Below are 25581 nucleotides of genomic sequence, written 5' to 3' on the forward strand. Positions count from 1 at the left end.
ATAACCTGGATTCTAGTGACGCTTCGCCCTTTTTAAATTCCCATTGGCTCACAGGAGGCTGACGTCAGACGCTCCGCGGACTTTTCTCTCAGTCAGACATCAGTCTGATGTCAGTGGGAAGGTAGTGTTTGTCTAGAGAACATCTTCGATATTGTATTTCCATTTCTCAGCGGTTGATCGAAGGTATAGATCTGTGAAAACAGAATGAAGATCCTTTTTGCTCTGGGTGTGATTCTCCTCGCGGTTCACGGCGTGGCGGCTGGTGAGTTAACATATTTTTTTTCTTTCAACAAAAGTCTAAAACTAAGGAATGAAAATGTTATTTAAAATGACGATAATGGTGTTTTTCTTGTTCCACAGTGACACATTCTCTGCAATACTTTTACACGGCGTCTTCAGGAGTAAAAGGTTTCCCAGAGTTTGTAACTGTGGGGATGGTTGATGGACAGCCGTTCTCTTACTACGACAGTGTCTTGAAGAAAGAGATTCCCAAACAGGACTGGATCGCCAGGAATGAAGGTCCAGAGTACTGGGAGGGACAGACTCAGAAATCCATTGGTGCTGAGCAGACCTTCAAAGGTAACATCGAGATTGCCAAGCAGCGCTTCAACCAGACTGGAGGTGAGTATTGACTTTGTCACAAATATTGTCGACATTGAACGTCAAACTACACACACACGCGCGCGCGCGCACACCAACGTACACACTCCACTTTAAACTATTAAGTCTTTTGCTTAACATGCCAGCTGTTTAATTAACCATAGTTTAAAGTAAAAATGAAAATAAATTCTCGTAAATAAATTTTTTATTTGTGTGCGTTTAGCGACCGTTTTATATAAAGATTAGAAACTTAAATAATGAATTAAAATAGAAAAGTAATTAAAAAGAAGCTGAATTAATCTATCTTATGTAAAACTAGATATTATCTTTAGTAGATATTTTCTTTAAGATGAGTTACATTTTTTATTTTTTTCTTTAGCCTAAATTTTAAACATAGTGATTTAATTTCATTTAATGATAAAACAGGTCTTTTTATTCTGTTATATCATTCTCGTGTTATCAGTAGAGATCATTCACACTTTTTATGGATCCTATAATTCAGCTGAAGTGTACATTGTCTGTCCACAGTATATCATGTCAACATGTACATCACAACAATTATTTCAATTCTTGGGGATTGTTGTTCTCTGCCTCTTTCCTATTGGTCAGATCACCTCCTGTAGGCCGCTCTGCGAAGTGACCACAAACCTCTGATGCTCTGCTGACATTAGAGAACATCAGAAAATGTTTCTGTTCCTTAAGGACTTCATCATATTCAACCAGCTAAATCTGAAAACAGTTTAATTATTTAATGCTGATGAGGTGAAAATCTCCAATCAAGTTTAAACAGTTTATCAGTGAAAAAAATCCGTAATTTATGTTTCTTTTTCGTCATAAACATAAAAACTGTAGATAAAACCAACATGTGAAAGTTTTATAGAGCCTGATCTTCATTTTTCCTCTGCTCTCCATCATCACATAGACTGTGTTAATACTCACACTTCCTGTTTATCTGCTCTAATTTAGTTATTTTACTAATTTCAATGAAGCTCTCACATCTTTAGAAGAAAGAAAATCATTATTTATGTCCTGTTATTTTGAATTAAACATATTTTCCTCCCCAGTCTATTCAGTGACAGACAAACCGAGACACGTAAATGAGTTTTAGTTTCTACTGATGTAAATTTCAGTAGATTTTTACAGGATAGTTTCACTGCTGCTGTAGGACCAGCAGGAGGCGTAAGACATGAAGCGATGAGGACACAATCCTTCTCTTTGTTATAGAAGACACAGCTAGAAGGGAAAAAACCATCCATTGGCTGCAAATAACGAGTTTATAACAAGTTTAAACTCTTATCTACACTAAAGCAACATTTCTGTTGTAGGATAAAGACTTGACATGATCGTCCTCTAACTGTGAGCAAAAATATTAAGAAAAAAAGGAAAGATACATATATCTGGTAGCTACAAAAGAGTCAAATAGCTGTGAAGCTTAGCAATTAATTGAATCCAAAAAAATCTACTCAAAAAACACATTTTTAAAAAATTTGAAATCAGTTTTTCCTTCAGATTCTCCAGGTTTAGCTGAATAAATGTAGAAACCACATCACCATCAGACAGGGTTCAGTTTCTGTGCTGCAGCTTCTCTTCAAGCCTCTCTGTGATCAAACCTCACAGCTGTTGTTATTAAGCTCCATTTCTGTAGATTTTCTCCTTCATGATCATAAACCAGTGATTTAACAAACATCCCAGCACCTCAGTCCAGCATTCCCAGTTTGTCTGGTCAGCTGGGAACGTTTCAGTCACATTTCTGCTCATTCAGTCGTCCGACAGCAGGAAGAGAAAACGGTGAAACGAGAGCAGCTGAACTGTGTGTGTTTATTAAAACACGGAGACGTTCCAGGTGATGAAGGAGAGAAGAAGAGGACTGATCGCAGCTTGAAGCAGCTCACACTGAAGAACTGCTCTGCAGCAGTTTGTTGTTGTCTGAACTGAAGAGGAAAAGAAAATATTTCACCAGTTTTTCCTCTGATCAGGTGTGTCGGCGTGGCTGAAAATCTTTACCAACAGCATGAAAACACATCATGTTCAGCGTTTTACACTCAGCTGGTTTATAGAGAACGGAGAACGCCGTCACAGCGCTTTGCATTCTGGGTAGCCGTCGACGTCTTTGTTCACCTGTATAAAGTCTTTACAGCAGCGATGAGCTTTTAGAAAATAGGAATTTAAATAGAAATATTATTTCAGCATCAGTTTTGCGACACGTGTAACAATCAGACGGCAGGTTTGATGTTAAAAAGGAAAAAAAAAAAAAAATCCAAACTCATCCTGCTGCAACTTTTTCAGCTGCGTGACACAAACAGGAACCTCAAGCTGTTCTCATTTACAGCGACCGATCTACAAGAGACGTCTGCCTGCTAAAAACATCATTTACTCCGTTTTCAGGCCGTTTAGATGAAATCTGGAATTTTTTATTTTAAACTTTATTTAGCAAACATGAAGTTAGTTGCTGCTGAGCGACGTGCAGCGTCTGCGTGCACGGCGGCGTGAGCGACAAGCAGCAGGCGGACGCTGGAAAGGAAAATGCGCTCGCAGAAAGAGACGCAGCTGACTGGAGAGGCGAGGCCGTTTATCCGTACGAGCGACCGCGCAGACGTGCGTTAGATCGGACTCGTTTCTGTCGGGCTGAGAGGAGCCGAGCTGTCAGCCGACTTCCTGAGCAGAACACAGACGACGTGAGGAAGAGCTGCAGAAGCTTCAGCTGTTAACGTGTTCATGTCGACGCTGCTGAGAGAGGAGCGTTGTCAGATCCTCTCTGTGAGGAGGAAGCAGCGATGAAGGTCCTTCAGTAAGAGGCGCAGAGGAGCTTCATCTCAGCTGGTTGTCACCTCGAAACTCACTTTATAGAGTTAAAGTTTAAGTAAGAAGATTATTTTTATTTTAACGCAGATGGATTCTCCTATAAAATGACTCCAATCACTGTAGAATAATTATTTCCAATTAAAGCCGTTTACTTAATGTTGAGAAAATTCCTTCATTTTTTTTTTTTTAAATATTGCCGTATAAATGTGAAAAACTGAGAATATTTCAGCTTTTTCCGTTTTAGTCTCTGAAATGAAGACACAAGCAGAAAGATGCTTCCAGGCTGGAAGAAGACGTCAGTTTTCCTCTCGTCCCGTTCTGTAACTCCCGCTGTGGATCGGTGGTCCGTTAACTCCAGCTGCTGCTGTGAGTGACAGTCGTCATGGTAACGTGCAACACAAGCAGTTTCTGGAGCTCACATCTGCTCCTGCTGCGGGTCGTCGCGTCTCTGCAGGGGGTTTAGTCGCCTCTGGACATCTACAGGTGTGATGTGGAAGAGACGCGCTGATAGAGGAGTCCGCTCGGTTCTCTACGTCCGCGCTTCGTCTCCGTTAACGTGATGCTCGATCCGGTTTAGCAGAAGTTGAAGCCGTGACGGTTAACGGAGAAGAGGGACGATTTGACTTTGTTCAGCCTGTCTGGAGCTGATGGGAAGCTAACTGAAGCTAGCCTGATATCAGACTAATATCAAGGAATAATCCTAAATAAATGATGGTGAAAACCTCGTCGGCGGTTCAGTTTTTTTAATTCGTTCATCTCAGACGAAGAGATTGTTTTTTCTTTTTAATGTGTTTTTTAACTTGTTAACAGAAACACCAGCATGATGTTGGTCTCAGAGTAAAACTTTAGTATCAGACACATTCTGCTGAAATATGACAGAGGATGGCAGAGTTCAGACAGAAATAATGATTTATTGATTAGTTGGTGAATTTAAACATTTATTTGTCATTTTGCTGACAGATGATTACATTTAAAATGTTAATATTCTCCCCGGTCTTCCTCTGTTAGTATTACTACTTAATGTACTGTAACGCTGCTGTGTGTAAAACCAACAGTGTTGTGAGTTTTGGGTTTATCTGACGTCAGGATGCCATTCTCTACAGCGAAGAGCCTCCATGTCGACATGAAAACTGGTTTCAAGCAGCACTGACACACAACATGGTAAAGAGTCGACTAAGTGGGGAAGTTTAAGTCTTATAAACATTGCATGGATGGATAAAAGTACATTTTAGTGAGTATTGTATGATTTTACTAATGCAGAGAAGTGGGATGATAAGTAATCATCTACATTTAGATGTATCCAGATTACATTTTGGTCACATATGTGAGCTTTTATAAGAGGTTTTAGTGTCAGATCTCACAGTGCTGCTGAGACAGACGGCCTTGAACAAAGTTCATTTTCTCCTGATTGGCTGGTTTGGAAAATACCAGTTTAGTGTTAAAATGTTCAGAGGATGTTCGGCTTGTTTGAAATGAGTCCAGTATTTCCTTCAGACACTGAAGTGGAAGAATTGATCAGAATCTGTGATCAGGTTCACGTCTTCTGTTTGGATCATTAAACTCAGGACCTGCTGCTGGTTTCCTGAAGGGGAGGGGGGGGGGGGTCAGTCAGGAAAACCACATGACAGAAACAGGAAACATCTTCAGTGGAGCGTCTTGTTTCTGAACAGTCTGGCTGCGTTTGGATTGTTTTCTTGTTTACTCACCAGTATGTAGAAGACTCAGTAGTGAACAGGAGCAAACAGCAGCTGGTTCTTTTTATTCAACCTGAAAGCAGCGTTACTTCATGATTTAAGGCTGAATATTCATACTTATATCACAGAAACTCCAGCAGGATGAATACAGGCTAAATCTGAGGTGATGCAGAGAACAAGTTGCTTTGTTAAGACAATGTCATGAAATCTCTCCACAACACAGACATAAACTTACTGACACACATCTGTGTGAATCTGAACCTTTTTCAGTCCCACCTTCACAGACATGCGCTGCAGCTGTGTTTATATGGTGATATTCAGGAAACTACTTGTGAATTCATATTAATAATATTAATAATATGCTGAAAACAAATTAAATATGTCAGAACAGTTTTTACAGACATATTTGCTTTTGTGTAAAGATTTCAGAGTGAAACTGCATTAAAATGTTTCTCCTTCATGTTCGCTGATCAGACTGAACCAGGCAGGTTTGTTTGTATAGAACATTTCATGTTAAAGACAATTCAGAGTGTTTAACATAAAACCAGATCAAAGTTTGGTTCTGGTGAACGTTTTATGGATCATGATAAAATCCTGAAGTTCAGGCAGAGAAAGAGACGAGTCACGTCATGCTTGAGACGTCTGAGGAGTGTCGTTATGCTCATCAGGAATCTAAAAATAAATAAATAAATAAAGATAAGAGAACTTTTGGTGCATCATCTGTTGAGTTTGTGATAAACTACAGAAAGGATGGAGAATTACCGTTGAGTTCTCATCATTAGCAAACAGCTGACTTGTTTAATAGTGGATGATGCAGAGAAAGGATGCAGCTAACAGTGGAGCTAGTTATTGTTTGTCCACAGAAAACCTGGTTTAAATCCAAACCTGCACATAAGAGAATTGGACCAGTTTATTAACAATGTGAAGGAAATCTGAAAAGATCTGCAGTTAAAAACTTAACATTGTAGATGCAGCAGAGGTTGATGCTCTTAGTTCACTGGCAGCAGAGTGTACATCAGAGCTGAACACCCCCACACAGAAAACAGAGGGGAAATGAGAGGCGGTCTGGAAATAATATAAATGACACCAGAGTGGAAGTTTTTTACAAGGACCAAGTATAAATCTACTTTATAGGAAAGGAAGCTTTAAATAACTTGACTTTCTCTGTGTGTGGGGGTGGGGGACTATCAACATATACATTTTAATTTATGTCAACAGTTTAGATTTGGACTGCTGTTGTTGTAGGAGGTTAAAGACTTGACATGATCATCCTCTTACTGTGAGTAAACATTTAAAAAAAAAAGAAAAATACATCTGGAAGCTACAAAAGAGTAAAACAAAACACCAAGTGTGTGTTAACTGTGAAGCTCAGCAATTAAAACCAACTAGATCCACACAGATAACGCAATACCACTTTCTTTTTTTTAATTTTACAGCTGAAATCTGAGTTTTTCCTTCAGATTCTCCAGATTTAACTAAATAAATGTAGAAACCACATCACCATCAGACAGGGTTCAGTTTCTGTGCTGCAGCTTCTCTTCAACCCTCTCTGTGATCAAAACTCACAACTGTTGTTATTAAGCTCCATTTCTGTAGATTTTCTCCTTCATGATCATAAACCAGTGATTAACAAATATCCCAGCACTTCAGTCCAGAATTCCCAGTTTGTCTGGTCAGCTGGGAACATTTCTGAGTCACAATCACATTTTTAAGCCAATGTTATGAAATCTCTCCACAACACAGACATAAAATTTACTGACACACATCTTTGCAAATCTGAACCTTTTCCAGTCGAACGGTCCACCTTCACAGACATGCTCTGTAGCTGTGTTTATATGTTGATATTCAGGAAACTACATGTGAAATTATTAATAATATCAATAATATGATGAAATAAAATTAATTAATTTTCCTTACCGCTTAATCCAATTCAGGGTCACGGGGAAGCTGGAACCTATCCCAGAAGTTTTTTGGGCAAAAGGCACGTTACACCCTGGACAGCTTTCCAGTCCATCACATGGCCACAAAGAGACAAACAACCACTCACACTCCCTCCTAGGGGCAATTTAGAGTACCTAATTAACCTAACATGCATGTCTTTGGACAGTGGGAGGAAACCGGAGTACCCGGAGAGAACCCATGCATACACGGGGAGAACATGCAAACTCCACACAGAAAGACCACTGACCAAACCTTGCCCCAAGGATCGAACCAGCGACCTTGACCACAGTGCTAACCACCATGCCACCGTGCAGCCTGAAATAAAATAGAATATGTCAAAGTTTTTACAGACATATTTGCTTCATATTTCTCTCTGTGGCTAAAACTAGAAAAATCAGAATTGTTTTCATCTTTTTATTGCAATTACAAGACTCAGGATCTGTTGTTGGACTCTTTAAATAGGGGACCAGGAACACTATACGATACAGATAAAGCAAACAGATCTTCAGTAAGGTGTCTTATCCGGCTGTGTTTGGATTGTTTTGTTATTTACTCACAATTGTATAAAAGACTTAGGTTGTGAAAGCTAGTGGTGCTTTTTAAACTAACTAGAAGCCGTGTTGCTTTATAATTAAAAGCTGAATATTGCTATTTACCAGCACAGAAACTCCAGAAGGATTAATACACACCAAACAATGTTGTTATGAAATAACTCTCAACAATATTAACATAAAACTTAAACAAGTTGACACAATAGGAAACACAAATCTGTGCACACCTTAATCTTTTTTTAGTTGAACTATCCACTTATTTAGACGTGGACTGTAGCTGCAACTATATGACAATATTCAGGACACTGGTGAATTTATTTTAACCCTAAAAAAAAGAAATATGTCAAAATAAAGACACTTTTAGAGACATACTGTATTTGTTGTGTAAATAATTCAGAGATCAGTTGCATTCAAGTGTTTCTCTAACATGTTCACTGATTAAATGGAACAAGTTAAAAGTTCGGTTCTGGTGAATGTTTTAATGATAATGATTAAATCTTGTTCCTCAGACAGAAAAAAAACAAGTTACTTTGCGGTTAAGGTGTCAAAGGGGTGTTGCACTCTCTGGAATCTAAAAAGAATATTACAAACAAAAACCCTGCATTTGGTGTATTGTGTGATTTTGTGTCTTGAGTTTGTGATGCATTATATAGAGGATGAAACTTAATTGAGCTTTCATCACTACCAAAAAGCTCACAGTGGACATTACACCACAAGGGTGCAGCTAACAATCACACTGAAAAGGTAGTTAGGGTTTGGTCACGTCAAGTCCAGTTTGGTTCTTAGCCCACACACTCCCACTCTGTGATGAACTGTGAATGTGAGTGGATTCACACAGCAGAGTGGTGGAAATGTATGGCAAGCTCTGGAAAACTATCTTTTGACAGAAACAAAAACTTTTGGTCATCGTTTAGAAGGTGGATGTTAAATCTGGGATCAGGGTTTCGTTTGTGTCAGGTGATATCTTCAGTCATGTTAATGAACTCTTCTTTTCTCTGTGGCTGCAGTGTTTTTGTGGTAAAGGACTATCAGGTTGTTGATTGTATGCATGACTTCCATAAGAACTTTCTGGCACTTTTTAGTCTCAATTACACAGTCCTTGCTGAAAAAAAAAAAGAGTAAGTGACTGTTTGATATTAAACTGGTTTTCTGAATTCTCTGACTGTCTTTCTATCTCTTTCTCTCTCTCAGGTGTCCACATTTTTCAGTACATGTATGGCTGTGAGTGGGATGATGAAACTGGAGCAGTTAGCGGATATCGTCAGTATGGTTATGATGGTGAAGACTTCATATCTATGGACCTGAAGACAAAAACATGGATTGCGTCGAAACAACAAGCTGTTATTACCAAACAGAAGTGGGACAAAGATAGAGCTGATCTTGACTACAGGATTAATTACCTTGCTGAGATTTGTCCGGAGTGGCTGAAGAAGTATGTGGACTATGGGAAGAGCTCTCTACGTCGAACAGGTAAAATCACATCACCTGTTTTGGTATAATGTACTTTCTCTGTATCTCTTATACAAACTCTCAGTCACTATCATCACTGCTCATCAGTCCTTTTCCATATCTCTTTACCTTAATTAAACTTGATCGTGTGGCAAATATAAAATATGCAACAAAGACATAAAAAACATGAAACATGAGTTATATTGAAACAAAGTTGATCACAATAAAGCACTTAAACAGTCTCTATTTTTCAGAGCTTCCTTCAGTATCCATCTTCAAGAAACCTTCTTCCTCCATGGTCAGATGTCACGCTACAGGTTTCTACCCCAACAAAGCTGAAATGTTCTGGAGGAAAGATGGAGATGAGATTCATGAGGGGGTGGAAAAAGGAGAGATCCTCCCCAACAATGATGGAAGCTTCCAGATGAGTGCTAACCTGAAACTTTCATCGGAGACACCTGAAGACTGGATGAAATACGAATGTGTGTTTCAGCTCTCTGGTGTCAAAGAAGATCTCATCACCAAACCGGAGAAGAAAGGTAAGAATATAGATCATAAAATTAAAATATAAAATGTAATCTGTCAAATTCTAATCATATTCACTTGGCATGTATGAACCTCATTCCCTCTCATTTAATTTGTATTTTGCTGTAACATGGTATTTTCTCTGTATTTCCCCTACTTGACTTTGGATGTGTTTTCAGGTCAATTGCCTCTGTGTTGTAATATAAGCCAACAACACGTGATGTTGAGCTAATCTTTGCTGATTTGATGTTGATCTTTATATGTTTACATGAGAAGGTAACACATTTCTACAGTAGCTTAAACTACTTTGACAGATTGTTTTTAGGTTTTCCCTCCATACAGACTAGGGCTGTAAATTAATCAGATTTTGATCGTGGTCACAATTTTGGTGGCCACAATGAAATAAACCTGATTGTCAACGATATTTACATTCAAAACGCGAGCTCTTCTGCATGCGTCTTTGATCACACAATTCTCTGTCTGCTAACCACTAGGGGGTGAACACATGGTTAAGGCTTCATTAAGCTGCCTAAATACTAGAGATCAATCGGGCCGATTATCGGGGCCGATATTTGAAAATTTGACGTATATCGGCATCTGCCTTTTTTTAATCCGACCGGCCGATATGAAGAAATCTATTTAAAACTGGGTAATTTCGGCTCAGATGCAGCCATGCCTCTCTCTCCTGCCTGCTGTCTCCTGCACCATTCACCCAGTCCTCTGATTGGTTAAGCGGCAGATCCTCCGAAGTAGAAGCTGTCCACACACACACTGGAGAGTGAGAGGAAAAGTTTTCTTGTGTTAGGAGCTCTGGACAGAAAACACGTGTCAAAGGTAAATGCAGAAAGCTCTTCCGAAACTGTGATACACATCCCAGTACTCTGCATCTCACAACTACTACTAACGTTACAGTGAGCAGCAGAATAACGTAAGAGCAGAGTAAACCTTAGCGGCAGCTCTGCTAACTCGCAATACGTCCCAACATGTCTGGGAATTATTTAAAAGAAGCCTGCTGATAATATGGATATGGAAACAGTCTATGACAGCAAAGCATGTGTGTGTGATTAAGAGAGTGCATAAAAAACTCAGTTCACTTGTTTTAGGGAGCGCTAAGGTGGAGGCAGCTTAGCTTTTACCATAAAATTAGTCTGTGGATCTGGCTCTAAATGCTCTGCCGACTATGTATTGGCAATGGGGAAAATACATTGTACTTTCCAGACAGTAAGCCGTTACTTTTTCTCTCGCCTCGAACCCTACAGCTTATACAACAATGTGGCTAATGTATAGATTTCTATGGGCCAGCGTCATGCCATCAATAAATACGTTTATCCTCGTCAGAATGAAATTACTGAACCGGTCACAGTGGACCAATGAAAATGTTCGAATTAAATCAAACGCACTCGCACTAAATTCTTCAGATCAGTCATTTTGCTCTCCATGCACACACCCTCATCATGGAAAACACACGAAGGAATGCACATGATTTAGCTTTTAAGTTAAAAGCAATCGATCTGTCGGTCAAAGAAGTAAACAGAGCTACTGCATGTGTAGTTGTGCTCATATGTATTCATCTCCTTTCATTAAAGAAAAGGCTGAATTTACAACAGTCACTCAAATAACTGGAGACTTAAAAAGAAGGGACAATAACTCAAAATTTGCAAAAAATATAGTTTAGTAATGTAAGACACTGTTTTTTCATTTAAATGTGTTGAAGAAAGAAAAAAAAAGAAACAAACTGGACAAATTAGAGATTTTTCTGTTGAACAGTGGTACAAAATACCTGTCAACAGGTGCAGAAGTCTGACTGAGAGGAACAGAAAATACCTGACTGTAGAGGAAACATTAAAGGATTGTTCAAAAAATATTACTTTATGACTGATGGAATATGTAATAAATTATCTTATTTGTTTGCTTTTTTTTAAATATATTTCTATTAAACAGAATTAGAAAATGTAATGATTTTCATAAAATTGTTATTTATTATTACTTTATTCAATTTCAGCTTTTTTTTTTTTACAGGCAGCTGTTTCCTGTTTCCTTCTTTAATGAAAGGATATGAATAAATATGAGCAAAACTATTTCTTTTGAGATCCAAATATTTGGATCCTTATATTCTAGTGCGCTCAATAGTCCGGAAACCCCGGTATGTAATGTTGAGAATGGATACTGTATTTTCTGTGGAAAAATTTCAGAGAGCTATTTATTTTACCTTTTATTCAACTTTACAAGAGATGTTTCTGAGTCTAGAAAATTCAGGCACTTCTGGAGCTATTATTTTCTATTTGTGTGATTCATTAAACATGCTTTAGGTATTTCAATGAAGTTCAGTGTTTGCATTATTCAATTTTTTATGCCAATTTTTACACTTTTACTGCAAATGAATATCGGCTCCAAATATCGGTTGTCAGCCTCCTCTAACTACGAATAATCTGTATCGGTATCAGTCCTGAAAAACCCATATCGGTCTATCTCTACTAAATGCCAAGCGTGCACACCTTTTACCAGCAGCCAGTTAAATATCGTTTGATTGGTTGGACATTTGAGGTCCACATTTTTCCTGTTGCAGGTAAAATGGATTTTGATTAAACAGCTGATTGAAGTGGTAATAAATACAAAAACTTTTACAGCGCGTGCCATGAAGATGCACAAACCCTGCCATATACACAACCTGCCCTGCCGCGGACGAAGTTGGTTGTGAAATATGAAATAAGCAGCTTCATTGCACAAAAAGCAGACATCGCCGCCCGCATTGATCCTTTCCGGCTTCAGACGAAGCTTCTCGTGGAGGATGTAACAAGCTTTAGAGTGATGAGAGCAAGTCATGTTGAGAATGGAAAATACAGCTGCATCAAAACACTGGATAAGAAATATGAGATCCCTTTATATAACTATTTTTCCAAAGGGGTGTTGCCTGCGCTGTATGAAAAATGTTGAGGAAACAATGAGGGAGGGCTATATTTTATTAAGTGGTGCATTAAAAATGACATGTTTTTCCAGACACAATGAATGATCGTGATTAATAATTGTGATTACAATATTGCTCAAAATAATCATGATTATTATTTTGGTCATAATCATGCAGCCCTAATACAGACTATAGTAAATTTACCACCAGACAGTAGTAATATACCCTATTAAAGCAGTTTTCAGAAGGACAGTAGTTATAAAAGTCAAACAGTGATGCTTCACTATGTTTCTGTTCAATTTAACTCTTTACATTTACTATTAAAGTTCTCGAAGCATCTTCCTTTCTATTTTATTCCTGTCATTTTTCCTGTCAAATACTCAGATGTCTAAAATATTATTGATACACATGATCTAATCATCCAGAGATTTAACAGTGTGAATACTTTTGTTTTCGATTATCCAGATTTCCCCATTGGTCCTGTTATTGGAGGTGTTTTTGGGGTTCTGCTTCTCCTGGTTCTCGGTGTTGTTGGAGTTCTGTACTGGAGAAGAAGAGGAGATGGTGAGAAACAAAACATAATTTTGAATCATAAACCTGTTTTTATTTATATATAACATGTCCTCTAGTTGTTTTGAATGCAGATATAATATTTTTCGTGTCTGGGGCTTTAACAGTACACAATGAACAGACTTTTAACCACTACAAATGGTTAAAATGTTTTAATACTGATGCATAAATCAGATTTTTTTCTGTATCCTTTGATCCTTTTGAATGTAAAATAATTTTGTTTTCTTTCTATTTCAGGATTTGAAAAAGCAAACTGTGAGTATTTTAATTATGTACATGTTCTTTTCTAATGTTATGTTATTTTAAGTTTTTTATAAATCAGACATATCTGTGAAAATTGTTTATAATATAATTTTGTTCCCCTTTTTAACATGACCTTGCTTTGTCTGTAGCTTCTGACACTTCATCCAATCCGTCTGAGGATCCAGACCCAAACAAAGTGAGTAAATCATTAGGTTACTAATCTACCAGAACTGTAAATGTTGTTTCAAGTAAATTCATATTCATGCATTTGTCATCCAATGTCTGAATTTGTAAATGTTTTTTTTTTTTTTAAAGAATTACCTGATCTTCAGAAGTTGTATGAAAATTAATGGATTTAATATTTCTGTTAAACTTTCTCACCAGGGGATCGATGAAAAGAAGAAAATGATGGATGCTCCCTGATGAATGTACCAACAAAAAGAAATTCTGTTCATTCTGATTTGAAAACAAAGAAAAAAATTCTGAATGAAAATCCAATGTTTAAATGTGCATGAATTTTGCCTTCATGGACAGTTTCTTGTTATTTTCTCTTTAATAATCATTTATACATTTTATTTGAATTAATTCTTTATTGTGGTGTATAGGTGGGTTTCTGTGCAACATCAGATCAGGTGTGTGTGTCAACAACCAAGGGGCAAAAAGCAGCAATTACCTAGGTTTGTTTTGCAGAAACAAGCTCAAAAAAGAGGAACTAACTTTAACAAGCACCTAAAAATATTCGTGAAATTTATTCAGTTCTCGGGGCATCCCACCCATTTGTTAAGAGTGAAAGATGATTGTGGATCCAAACCATCAAATACTGGGCTGAGGTTCAGTGAGTCCCAACAGCAGCATTGTTCACTTGGTGTTTTAAAATGTGATGAATTTTTATCTGAGAACAAAAACATATGCATACAAGATCTTCCACCACCCAGATTTGCCTTTTCTGAAAACCTTCTGTAACCTACACATTGGTGTAAATTGGGGCAGTACAGCTAGTCAGAAATGTGACAGCAGCTCAGTCTGGGACAGAAGATGGAACTGATTTCTGTTAGGCTGGACTACTTTGTTTATATAGATAAATCCATCATCAAGGATTGGTTAGAATCCCATGATTCAAGTAATGGTGAAAATATAGAGATAATAAACTAAATATGCATAGAATTTGCCAGGTCCCAACACTGTTACTGACCGTGAATGGTTTAAAGTTTAATTTCTATCAAATGTGACATGTTCCAAACCTTTGTCATCCAAACCATTTTATTTACTGAGCTCAGTGAATCTGTTAAGAAAGAACAGCAGCTATCCAATGTTTTTTTTTATTTTTTTTTAAAAAAGGATAATTTAAAACATTGTAAATTACCACTATTCACAAATATGTATCAAAACTTGTTATCAAGTAGCATTTTAAAAGGAAATTATTTATTCTATAATGAAGATAGATACATGGAAATTGTATGTTTATTAAGGACGTTGATTTCAGTCTATAACTCCCAGCTGCGTTTTCACTTACTGGTTACATCCACCACACCAAGTAATTTTAGTAAGTAATAAAGAACTTCAGTTCACTGACTCCTGTTAAGATTTTTTTGTTTGTTTTTCTTGATTGTGTAAAAGTTTGAGCTGTAAGAAGTTTGGAAAGATTGTAGTAGGTCTTGGAAGGAGTTATCAAAGGCAAAAGATGAGAAAACAAAGAAAAAGCATAAAGTTCCCACATGTTTGGTTGTAATGAAACATTGAGCTGGAATTAAAACCAGAAACAACATTCTCATTTTAACTGATGCGGATTAAAAATAAAGAAAATTTACTTGCCTTTAGTTGACCATGGTACATATCAGATACCAAATTTATCAGAAGTAAATAATCGCAACTGTTATTGATATTTTTTATTATAATTCTAAAGGAGTTTTCTCTTTCATTTTGAAATTCAGTTAATCAAGGGTTCAGATCAACCTTGACATATAATATTAGATGTAGATTATAATCTGTATGGTTTAATTAGAACAGGTTTGTTTCTTTGAAATTGTTTAATATTCTGCAGTTGTTTTTTTTCCTGTTGTATTTTTTGGTTGTAGTTTGTATATGGGATTGTTGGTGATATGTAAGCACTCCAAATTTAGACTAATTGTAAAGGTGAAGGTTTTTTTTCTTAAATCAATAAAGTGCTTCTGAAAAAACATATATACTTTGTTCTTTGGGGTTTATTCAATGCTTAAATCGTTGTCATAATTAGTCAGTTATAAATATTTTGTTTAAATATCTTAACACAAGTGTCAGCTATAGGTTCTGTCTGTTAGAGACACTTAATCTCATTGTTGGCATAAAAGCAGAATTTCCTTATATTCTGGCCGTGATGTCTTCTAAGCTAATGTAGATTGATTGCATTGATGTCCGTAAAATCTTAAAATACAACTTAGGCAATTATTCGGCTTTGTTAATGTACTTCAGAACTAGAAAAGCGCAGACCTCAGCTAAACAGTTCATTTCCAGCCTGTTCTGGTCCTAAATTAATTTTATATGGATCCACTATCAGATTTTAGATATATTGATAATGAATCCACCATGTCTCGACTATAATGGGGTTGGCTGCATGTTTACATCTTAATTTGGTCTCTTGAATTGATGGAAATTCCAAAGATCCCCCATTTTTTTCCGTTTTTCCTATAGTGTCGGGGAGGTTTCTGACCACTAAAGACTGTAGGGTGTTGGACGTATTTATCTCTTCTCTCAACCTGGTGTGTCAGCCAGAACATATAGTTATAATTTTAACTATAAACAAACTGAACTGCTTGAGGCCAGGGCGTTTCTGTACCAAAGTGGACGTTGGCAAAGATGAAGAGCTGGCAAAACTAAAAGAATTAGGCAGAATGGTTGGTTTGAATGGTTTGTATTTCTGGTTTGTCAGAAGATGGGTACACCGGGGATACAGGAGTTGTGGTTTTCTAAATAAACAAACACAAATGAGTACAATCACACATTCTCTCCTACTATCCCACATAATGACAATTGAACATATTCCACCTTAACTAAGCAGTATTAACCATGATCTTAAGTCCACACAGAGGCAGCTGGAACAAAGACAATAAACGTATGTAGACTGCAGTAAACCTTCACCCTGTTTACTCGCTAGCATAAATTAGCGCTTAGCTTATAGCTTAGTTGGAGTTACAAATGAACTATAAAACTTTTCTTCCTCCATAGTAACCTTAACCAGCATGCAGAATCAGCAGCCTTACTTTTCATTGACGCACAACTTGTATCAGGCTGTCGCTGAATTAAACGGTCTTTATGTGGGTCTACAGCCCGTCGTAAACCCTTCTTTTCCGTGCATAAGCTGCGCCGTGCCGACTGGCGAGCATGTACGGTGACGTCATCAGCACCGCAGCTGAGGGCTCACGCTGACAGCAGAACTTGTGCTGGAGCAGAACTTGCGTTTCCACACCGAACGCTTACATTAACAACTAAATAAAAATAAGGTCTTTTGTACATATAGTATCCAGAATGTTGCCCCAGGATCCAGATCTATCGTTGATATCTTGTTAAACCTGTTGGGAACTTCAGGATTTTCTGACAATTTATTGTGGATTTAATGTGCATATATACTGAAATTGGTCCTTTCTTCCAATGGTAATCCTTCAAAAAAAAAAAAAAAAAAAAAAAAAAAGAAAACCCCGGATCCATATGATCCGAGAATTGAAATCCAAAGGACCCGTTCTCAGAAAAAAACATGAATATCCATCCAGTATTTTTTGAGTAAAGTTTTTAACAGAGACAAAAATAAAAAAAACAATCTCCACCACCTCATTGGCAAAAAGTGTCTTTTTTAAAAATGAAATAATATTCTGTTGGAGCAACATGCAACAACACTGTATAGGAGTTTGTATTAGACACTATAACACAACCTGATGAATAATTTATGTTTATCATCACAGGACACAAAAGTTCAACAACAGTCTTTATTGGGGTGATTGACTTGTTAACAGAGAGCCTACACAGTTCCTTTTAAGCTTACAGAAAGTAAAGTTTTATCTATAGTATGAAAAAGTTCATACGATAGAAAGTTCCATTTCTGTTGTAAAAAATCAATAATTTTAATTAGACACAGAGGTCAACATTTGAGTGTTAAGGTTGAGTTCAGGAGTAAAACTCAGAACATTCCCTTCCTGTAACGGTGGATCAACTCCGACACGTCTTCTTTACACACCTTTATCCAGCCGTCTTCCTGCATGTGGTACACTACACAAACACAAAACAAAAAGCACAGATAAACATGCATTTCCATCTTTGCCAAGTTGACCACTGACATGCCAATTTGGTGATATGAAAATTATATCAGACATGAATGTCTGTGGAAATCCACCAGTAGTTGCCAGAGCCTTGAATGAATGTGAATGCTTACTGTTTACCACTCCTCCAGAGTAGGCATCCCTATGTGTTGCATGAGCAATGCCCCGACGGCCGAGCTCATACGCCTCCTCTACTGTCATGTCTTCTCTGTATCCGCTATCCACCACACCATAGGCGTAGCCATTACCGCAGCCGGTAGAGAACATGCGACCAGACAGACGAGTCCCATTTTCATCCACATAGTAAAGACCAGGACCCTGAAGAAAACCATCATCAATTTTTTTATAAGAATTGCAAGATTATCTTGACCAAGTTCGGTTTTTAAAAATTGCTAACAGTGGCTACTTCCTTCTTATTTTATTCAGTCTTGTTGTATTTATATATTTTGGCTTATGCTGACTAATTAATTAAATAAATAGGAGTTTGTACATGCAACTCTGTTAAGAAACTATAAAGTGGCACACATGCAATAAGTACTTTTTAAAAAAAAAAAAACCTTTTTGTTTTTCCTTTGTATCTAACAAAAGAATAAATACAAAACAGGTTGTTTCATCCATTTTTATAAATCATTGGTAACATGCTAGTACAGAGTAAATGACATAAAGCACTATTATTATGAAAATAAACCTCACTATTCACAGCTGTTAGAATGAATTGCTTTGGATGAACTGAACCCTGACAGAAAATGAAGACACAGGTATAAAAGTAATCACAGTTAAAGTTTTAACAGGGTGTACCTTCAGTTTTGTAAAGGAAGTGTGACAGTGACTCAAAAAGCTCTCAAGTGTGAGGAATGAAACCCGGTAAAATAAAGAAATCCCCATACAAACACTGCACCTTACCTGTTTGTCCCATCCACAGATCATGCTCCCTATGGAAAGGCCCATGCCTTTGTAACCCAGCATCATGTTAGACAGCAGCTTAGAGGCAGCAGACACAGAGATACGTTCGTTGTTCCTCAGCTTGTACAACCTGGATTAAATAAAACAAAGATACCAATGTGTTTAAAAGCAAGAGTCTTGTAAGTAGATCTAGAAGTTAATTTTAAAAAATAGAAATAAAATTAAATAATGACAGAAAATTTCTCTTGACACCATAAACTTTTTTCAAATTCTGTATAGTTATATACTCTCATAAAATTATTTGTGATAAAATCATACAGTACTATGAATCTATATCCATTCAGGATGGTTGATACTTAATCTTCAAATGATAAATTCTGCTACATAAGGAATGCAGATTAAAAACTGATGACTGCTGCAATGCCACAGACCTTATTACCAAAACAGCTTGTAGAACAAAAAAATTAGACAACTTTATTCAGTTTTTCTGTTTTTCTAAAAAAAACAAAACAAAAAAACAAAGACAAAAGTTTTACACATCATCTGTACCAATCCTAAATATCGCCAGGAGTTACATTATGTGTTTCAAAATGTTATTCACCACATGAGCATATACAGAAGGTCACTAGACTTAAGTAAAGGGTCCATGCACACAAATATAAAACTTTAAGTCACAAAAATTAGCATAACTTTAAGCTTGTTGTTATGTTTTGTCTCCATGTGAGAATCTAACCTTACCAAATGTTCCAGAAAAGGACTCTTTAATGTATTTTTCTGGACGTCTAACAAAGACATTTATGTTGACAAATTCTGCATGTATATAGTCTATCCAGAAGTCATACAATCTACTCAAAACCCAGTTGATTTGATGTTTACAAGAAGCAGAGACTGGAAACTGAGTCAATTTTTTTTGCATGAATATGAAAAACAATGCTGGACAGACCTGCATTCTTTGGCGAGGAGTCTCTCCCAGTACAGACAGTCTGCAGCGCTGCCCGACATGGTGCCCAGCAGGTATGGGTTGATCTCTATCACCTTGTTGACATCATTAGATGCTGCAGAGACAAAACACATTTGGGTAAATAAATGGATAAATACATCCTAAAAAAGAAAAGAAAAAAAAGGTAAGTACTACAGATTGTAGTAATGTCATGGAGAGCACAGTGGTGTAGTGGTTTGCACTGTAACCTCAAGAAGGTCACTGATTTGAGCTTTGGCTGGGGGAGGTTTGAAGAGTGCCCTTTCTGTGTGGAGTTCTCTCCGGGTACTCCGGCTTCATCCCACCCACAGCACATGCATGTTAGGTTAACTGCTATGGTAAATAGATGACTGATCACATGTAAGTGGGTTGGGATAAATTTGTCTACCAAATAACTGAATTTGTCAAAACATGATAACACTTGTTTTTTTAGGTTATAAGTCTTTTTCAAACTCATGCATATTGATTGTAAGTACATAATGACTGCTCTCCATTCCAGCCTCAAGTTCCTCAAATTTGGAAGAAAGAACAGTACCAGAAGGGTGGCCTGAGGGGTCATGAGTCAGCTTAAAATCTACCTGGCCCTCAGGTGTTGCCCAGACAACAGATACTCAAATTCTATGAAATTTCAGCATAAACTGACCTTTACCTGGTTTCCTTCAGACGCTCAAATGCAGGTAAATGCAACATGTAATGTAGTACTTTATATGATAAACATCAAAATCAAAATGTTACTGATTATAGCCAAGCTGTTATCCAACATAAATTCTGTGTGAGTGATTATCTTTGTCTGTTCAAACTATTTACATTAAATAAAGAAAATATAAAAGTTATAAAACCACCAGATGTGACTGCAAAGTAAAACTGCCAACAATGTTCATGTAATCAATGACCTAGATGCAATGGAGGATCATAATAATTAGTTATTTGCTTCATAAAATCTAAACGCCTAACCCTAACCCTGATCATTAAAAAAGAAGAAAAAAAGATGATGAATTCATACTGCCAGCCTTTCCCAGTCTGTGCCACACCTGGTCTCATAAAAAAACATTAATGCTCCTGTTTTGAGGTTTTCTCCTCTAAACCTGTAAAAGGCTTAAAGTCCCCAGGCCCCAGGCATGTTTACCCAAATAACGTCCAGCTGAAGCTCTGGAGTCCACGGCCACGATGACTCCATGCTTGAACTTGAAGGCCAGGGTGGTCGTTCCGTGGTTCAGGTCAATACTCACCCCTCCCTCCCTGTTACAGGACTTCAGAAACCCTGAAGGCTGCAATGAAACAAAAAGCAAAGCTTTCCAAATGCATTTAGCAGACTTAAACCGTGGCAGTGTTTTACAGAAGGGGATCTCTGTAATATTAGAAGTTTGCAGCGCTTCTCACAAAGATGTTGACGCATTTTGAAGTGACGCGTAAAATAAGCTGATGCGCATCGAGTCCTTCATGCCGTGGCAGGTTCACAGAAAAACGTTCAGTCTGTAGTTTTTCATGCCAAACTGTTGTAAAATAACACTTACCTCTACACCCAGAGGAACAGCAAATTCTTGCGTTTTGGTCCCGAAACTATAGTGGCTGGGTCGGTCCAGGAGATGCGTCTGTCTGGCTCTAAACATCTGCCCGCCGAACTCAGAGTAAGGATTAAAGCCACTAACTTCTGCAAGCGCCATTATGTCTTACAGCAGAGAAAATCGTATCCTAATATTTATTATATAGTGTTAAAATTTCCAAAAAAAGACGAGGGTGGTTGCCTGCACCGACAACAATTTCCTCCTACGTGCCCAAGAATCCGAAAGTGAAAGTTTGATCACTTACTTTATTGTGTTATACACTCAAACAAAGGTAAAAACTGTCATTAACAAAAGATTCGTCTATTAACAATATATAACAAATTAAACATTTTAAAACGAATGTGTTTAAATAAAGAAATTGACTATTAATTGTAAATCTGGAATAAAACAAAGTGTCGCAATTTCTTAAACCAATAGCAGAGCGATGAGACGTTTCATCATCTGTCTCCAAGCGGAAACACTAAAATCAGGTTTCAGGAACTCAGTAAAGGACAGTGTACATGCTATTACATACATGATGTATTATTGATGTAAAGTCACATTAATTTGCAGATGTTTTGAGATCTTTGTTTTAATGAGGTGTTGCTATTATAAACTTGTGGTTGTGCTTCTCTCTTGGTCAGATCACTTTTGAAAAGAAGATCTCTAATGTTTTTTTTTTTCTTTATCTGGCAGAATAAAGATAAAAATGTGCAGCAAAGCAGCCCGTTTTAGTACACTGACATATAAAAAGATTCTGAACAGGTGCTGTTTGGAATTAACTTGTGGACATGGGCATGTTAACGTGAAAGAGATGGATCATATAGTGTAAAAATGTTTTTTATTGTTTTTAATCCCCTTTCAAAATGATAAACCTTGCAGCATCACAGTGTTTGAATTATACATCACAGAAAACAGAAACCACAAAAATGTTTACAAACATTTGAGATGTTTTATTTTTATATGTAAATTTGTAAAAACAGTTTTATGAAATTAAGAGATGCCAGTTAACTGCTATATGTTGTGTTAAAGTGTTGTGGTTGTGTGTCACAGCTCAGACTGTGTCCATCTGTTGCACAGTCTCCTGAACAACCTCCACCTTGAATGGGACTACTGTCTCTGTGAGAACTGCCGTCGTGCCTGGATGATACTTGTACTTCATTTTCCTGCAGACAGACAAATAGATAAGTTAGATCTTAATTGTATATTAAGGTAATTAAAACACTAATTAACTGAGGCAGCATTTAAATCTTTCTACTGCAGTTTTTAGTCATTCAAAGGAAGAAACTCAATATTGTTAAAGTGTGTTGTTGGCATAGTCTTTAAGTTAGTATTCAATGTTCTCAGATAATTTGCTGCCAAAACAAATGACGGAACAAGAGCGCCTGTAAGAACACCTTAACATTGTACAGCCTTGTGGTCAGGCAGTCAAATTAATGCATTTTAATGTGTAATAAAGTGTGAGCAAGTTAACTTTTTAAATGAATATAACAGTATCTTGGTCCTTTCTGTTGCTGAGGTTGTTGAAAGGCCTGATTTGAAAGTAAATTGACTGATGCAGGAAGTGCCAATTTTGGTCACCTGTTACAACTCCATAGCCTTATACGCAGAATTTAACCAAATAATTGCACATTTGCAATTTACAGTTAGCATTTAACCGCAGAGGTGACTGATTGATTAAAAGTTAAAGGTGGGCAATCAATAAGAGGAGGCATCTAAGCTTAGAAAATATGGTTTGTGTCAAATACCAACTGCTTCCAACTTAAGAGCAACAAACGAGTGACACACATTGATTTGCTTTTCAATAAAATGATAAATTGTTTAAAAATTCACAAGTTACACAGCCAGAAACAAGGTTTGAATAAAACATTAAGTATTCATGGTGGCAGAAACAGGTTTATTTAGAGGGAAATTAGATTACAGAGACAGTTCAACATAAAAGTCACCAAAAATCTCTACTTCAGGAGTCTGTCCAGACTGAACATCCACATAAAAACCTACCTCTTATCTTTGTACTGGGACTCCTGGTAGGGTCTGATGTAGTCCACTCCTTCTTTGGTGATGACACAGATGTCGATGTTGTTGCCGGAGCCGAGGTCACTCATGATGCCAGCATGGATGGCATCTCGCACCAGCTCCTTTGCCTTTCCCAGCTGCAACAGATAGGAAGACTCTGATTAAATTAAAAGTGTTTTATCAATCCCAGAAGGAAATTGCATTGTTGTAGTAGACTGATAAAGGTTACATGACAGATGAAAAGACAAAAACGGGTGGTATAATAAAATCCAATCACTTTTTATATGTTTCTTTGTGAAAATTTAGTTCAAGCTTAAATGATCAACTACATGTCTTGCACGCTAAAATATTTCTCAAGTCTTTTACCTCTAGGTTATGTTTGAACCCATCCTCTAAAATCCCCAGAGCGGCCAGATCTCCAGATCCTTTAAACACACACAAAAAGAAGTGTAATCCAAAGCACTTCATAACAAATTAAATTTACATCTGTAATAGATTTAAATATATTTTTAAAGAGAAGCAGGATCATGAGTTTTGATGTACTTGACAGATGAACCAATGATGAGAACATCGCAAGAACTCCATCAACAAAGACTTGTCATTTATTGCTCTGTTAATAAGTTAAGTCACATACCCATTGCAACGTAAGGCACGTTATTTACACTCCCGTACGGCCCCACTGTGTACAGGTGATTCCCAGTGCAGTCCACTCCCCCCAGTATGAGACTGGCACCAATCTGACCATGATATCTAGGGACAAGAAAGTTAAAAAAGAGAAGCATTACTTTAAAATCTTCACTCCTATTTGAATTGTTTCACACCTCTTGACACATGTACATGTGTGCATACACCAACCTGTACAGCATGTCCTGCAGGATGTTCACAGCCATGACAACACGAGGGTTCCTGCCACTGTTCATTGAGAAGATGGTGAGGTTGGAAGACAGAAGATCTGTGGTTTTCTCTGTGTCTGCTGCTGTTCCTGCCCCACAACAGCTATGATACATAAAATAAATAAGAATTGAGAACAAATGATGACTGGAATTAATAAAAAAAAGAAAAGATGAAGGATTTAGTTAAACAGAGCAGATATGGTTAAATGAAAGACAAAGGAAAAAACTTAACTATGACTTCAATAGATTCACTAGTATGCTCAAACAGTGATCAAAATCTACATCGATCAACTATGATTTTGTCCTACAGCAGCTGCCAACAGCCCAGAATGTGTTGCAAGTAACCATCTGATTCTTTCCAGTTTAAACGAAGATCAAACTCTTATCCCTCCCCAGTCACTATTCTCAGCTAAAGTTTAGATAAAAGTAAAGTTAAAGGTAAAAGCAAATGAAGCAAATGAAAAGACTTAGAAATGGTTAATATCACATTTGTTTTAAGGTTTTTTTCACATGTGGTTTTGTGAAACTTACTACATATTTGGAGAAATGTAATGAATCTTGGCACACATCTTGTCGGCCACCACTTCACTGGAAGTGGCTCTTGTGTCCGCTCCCAACACCACCCCATCCTGAAGCAACGTGGACAAGTAAGGATATTACCAGCACCCTTTACCACTCAGATTACATTTCTATGCCTCATAATCATCAAAATAACACCTGTATAAAGTGAAAGCTTCATTCTTGAACATTTGCCCTTTGACTTCCCCTGCAACAGCTGCTATAGTCTCTCTAAATCCACTGGAGCTGCAGGACTGTAGTGGACATAGGCTGCTTCTCTGTGAATATTTGCAACTCTATAATTAAGCCTGACGTGTTTATTTGATTTGATACATGAAACATAGTGGATTCACAACACTGCTGCTGTCTTCCTACGCTATTAACTTCAAAAGGATGACTAAATAAGATTTATGCATGTTGAATTATCTTTGACAGGTGTTCCGTAAAAGTCTGTGTCCACTGCTGAAGCACTGTGCAGGATTTAAAACTGATTCAAGGAAGAAATCATGCAGTTTAATGTGTAAACAAACACAGTATGTTAGTTATCCAACGAGCCATAAGGAAGTCAACATATTTGTTATTAAATTTCTTCATTTGTGTAGTTTAAGTTCTACTTGCCTTGAATATGACTCCTGCTATTGTGGTGCCTGTTTTCATGGGTTTTGGTGTTTTTGCTCCCTCAAAAAGACCCTCTAGCGCAGCATTTCTGGAAAGAGGGGGATGGAGAGGAGTCAGAGGGGAGGGGTAGCAGGTGGGCATAGTGTTAAAATAAAAAAGAATTTAAACACAATTTATCATAATAAGATATCTTATAAACACACTTCACCGTAAAGTCCTTAAAATGAATTTAAGCGATAAACAGGAAAAAGTTACTTTCGCTTTTGATCCCAATGAAAACTGCGCTGAAGCGACAGTTTCACTTTATTTCCGTCTTTACTGATACATTTTCATGATCATATGGCATACATAGAAGCTCATACCTTACTGCGTTGTCAAAATTAAACCCAGCTGCTGGAGTTTGGAGGACATTTGATAGCGCCATACCGGACAGTGGATGTGGCTGCTGCGTCTCTGCGCGTCCCGGTGCGCCTGAGGTCGCTGTTCTGAGCGTCAGAGCTCCTT

The 25581-nt window shown here is 37.3% G+C and overlaps 3 protein-coding genes across 3 annotated transcripts; 1 reads left to right on the top strand and 2 right to left on the bottom strand.

The window, feature by feature from the left end:
- The first annotated feature begins 121 nt into the window (after window positions 1–121).
- LOC306769881 (major histocompatibility complex class I-related gene protein-like) lies at window positions 122–15461 on the top strand. Its single transcript, XM_079258635.1, has 8 exons — window positions 122–262; window positions 361–621; window positions 8780–9058; window positions 9292–9576; window positions 12933–13031; window positions 13275–13292; window positions 13430–13476; window positions 13665–15461. Exons 1-8 carry the CDS (start codon window positions 205–207, stop codon window positions 13701–13703), a joined length of 1086 nt encoding a protein of 361 aa, XP_079114761.1. The 5' UTR covers window positions 122–204; the 3' UTR covers window positions 13704–15461.
- Window positions 15462–17248: 1787 nt separating this feature from the next.
- psmb8a (proteasome 20S subunit beta 8A) lies at window positions 17249–21209 on the bottom strand. Its single transcript, XM_079258641.1, has 6 exons — window positions 20963–21209; window positions 20575–20716; window positions 19413–19524; window positions 18470–18599; window positions 17680–17884; window positions 17249–17516 (listed from the first exon to the last, which is right to left on the bottom strand). Exons 1-6 carry the CDS (start codon window positions 21110–21112, stop codon window positions 17428–17430), a joined length of 828 nt encoding a protein of 275 aa, XP_079114767.1. The 5' UTR covers window positions 21113–21209; the 3' UTR covers window positions 17249–17427.
- Window positions 21210–22000: 791 nt separating this feature from the next.
- Window positions 22001–25501, bottom strand: LOC306769888 (proteasome subunit beta type-7-like; the record flags this gene model as incomplete). The annotated part of the gene is made up of 8 exons (XM_079258645.1): window positions 22001–22158; window positions 22994–23145; window positions 23375–23433; window positions 23643–23758; window positions 23864–24004; window positions 24433–24530; window positions 25078–25165; window positions 25440–25501. The coding sequence occupies 8 exons, from the start codon at window positions 25499–25501 to the stop codon at window positions 22047–22049; spliced, it is 828 nt and encodes a 275-aa protein (XP_079114771.1). The 3' UTR covers window positions 22001–22046.
- Between the last annotated feature and the right edge of the window lie 80 nt (window positions 25502–25581).

Source organism: Telmatherina bonti (genome assembly GCF_933228915.1).
Source record: "Telmatherina bonti genome assembly, chromosome: 19".
Classification (NCBI taxonomy): domain Eukaryota; kingdom Metazoa; phylum Chordata; class Actinopteri; order Atheriniformes; family Telmatherinidae; genus Telmatherina; species Telmatherina bonti.

What these genes read in the sequence shown, in the direction of transcription:
- psmb8a (XM_079258641.1), bottom strand. Translation starts at nt 21,112, where the DNA reads ATGGCGCTTGCAGAAGTTAGTGGCTTTAATCCTTACTCTGAGTTCGGC. An exon ending in CTGTTCCTCTGGGTGTAGAG is followed by an intron (nt 20,717 to 20,962) that starts GTAAGTGTTATT and finishes GTTTCATTGCAG; the next exon opens with CCTTCAGGGTTTCTGAAGTC. An exon ending in CTCCTCGCCAAAGAATGCAG is followed by an intron (nt 18,600 to 19,412) that starts GTCTGTCCAGCA and finishes TATTTAATCCAG; the next exon opens with GTTGTACAAGCTGAGGAACA.
- LOC306769881 (XM_079258635.1), top strand. Translation starts at nt 205, where the DNA reads ATGAAGATCCTTTTTGCTCTGGGTGTGATTCTCCTCGCGGTTCACGGC. An exon ending in GCGCTTCAACCAGACTGGAG is followed by an intron (nt 622 to 8,779) that starts GTGAGTATTGAC and finishes TCTCTCTCTCAG; the next exon opens with GTGTCCACATTTTTCAGTAC. An exon ending in CACCAAACCGGAGAAGAAAG is followed by an intron (nt 9,577 to 12,932) that starts GTAAGAATATAG and finishes TCGATTATCCAG; the next exon opens with ATTTCCCCATTGGTCCTGTT.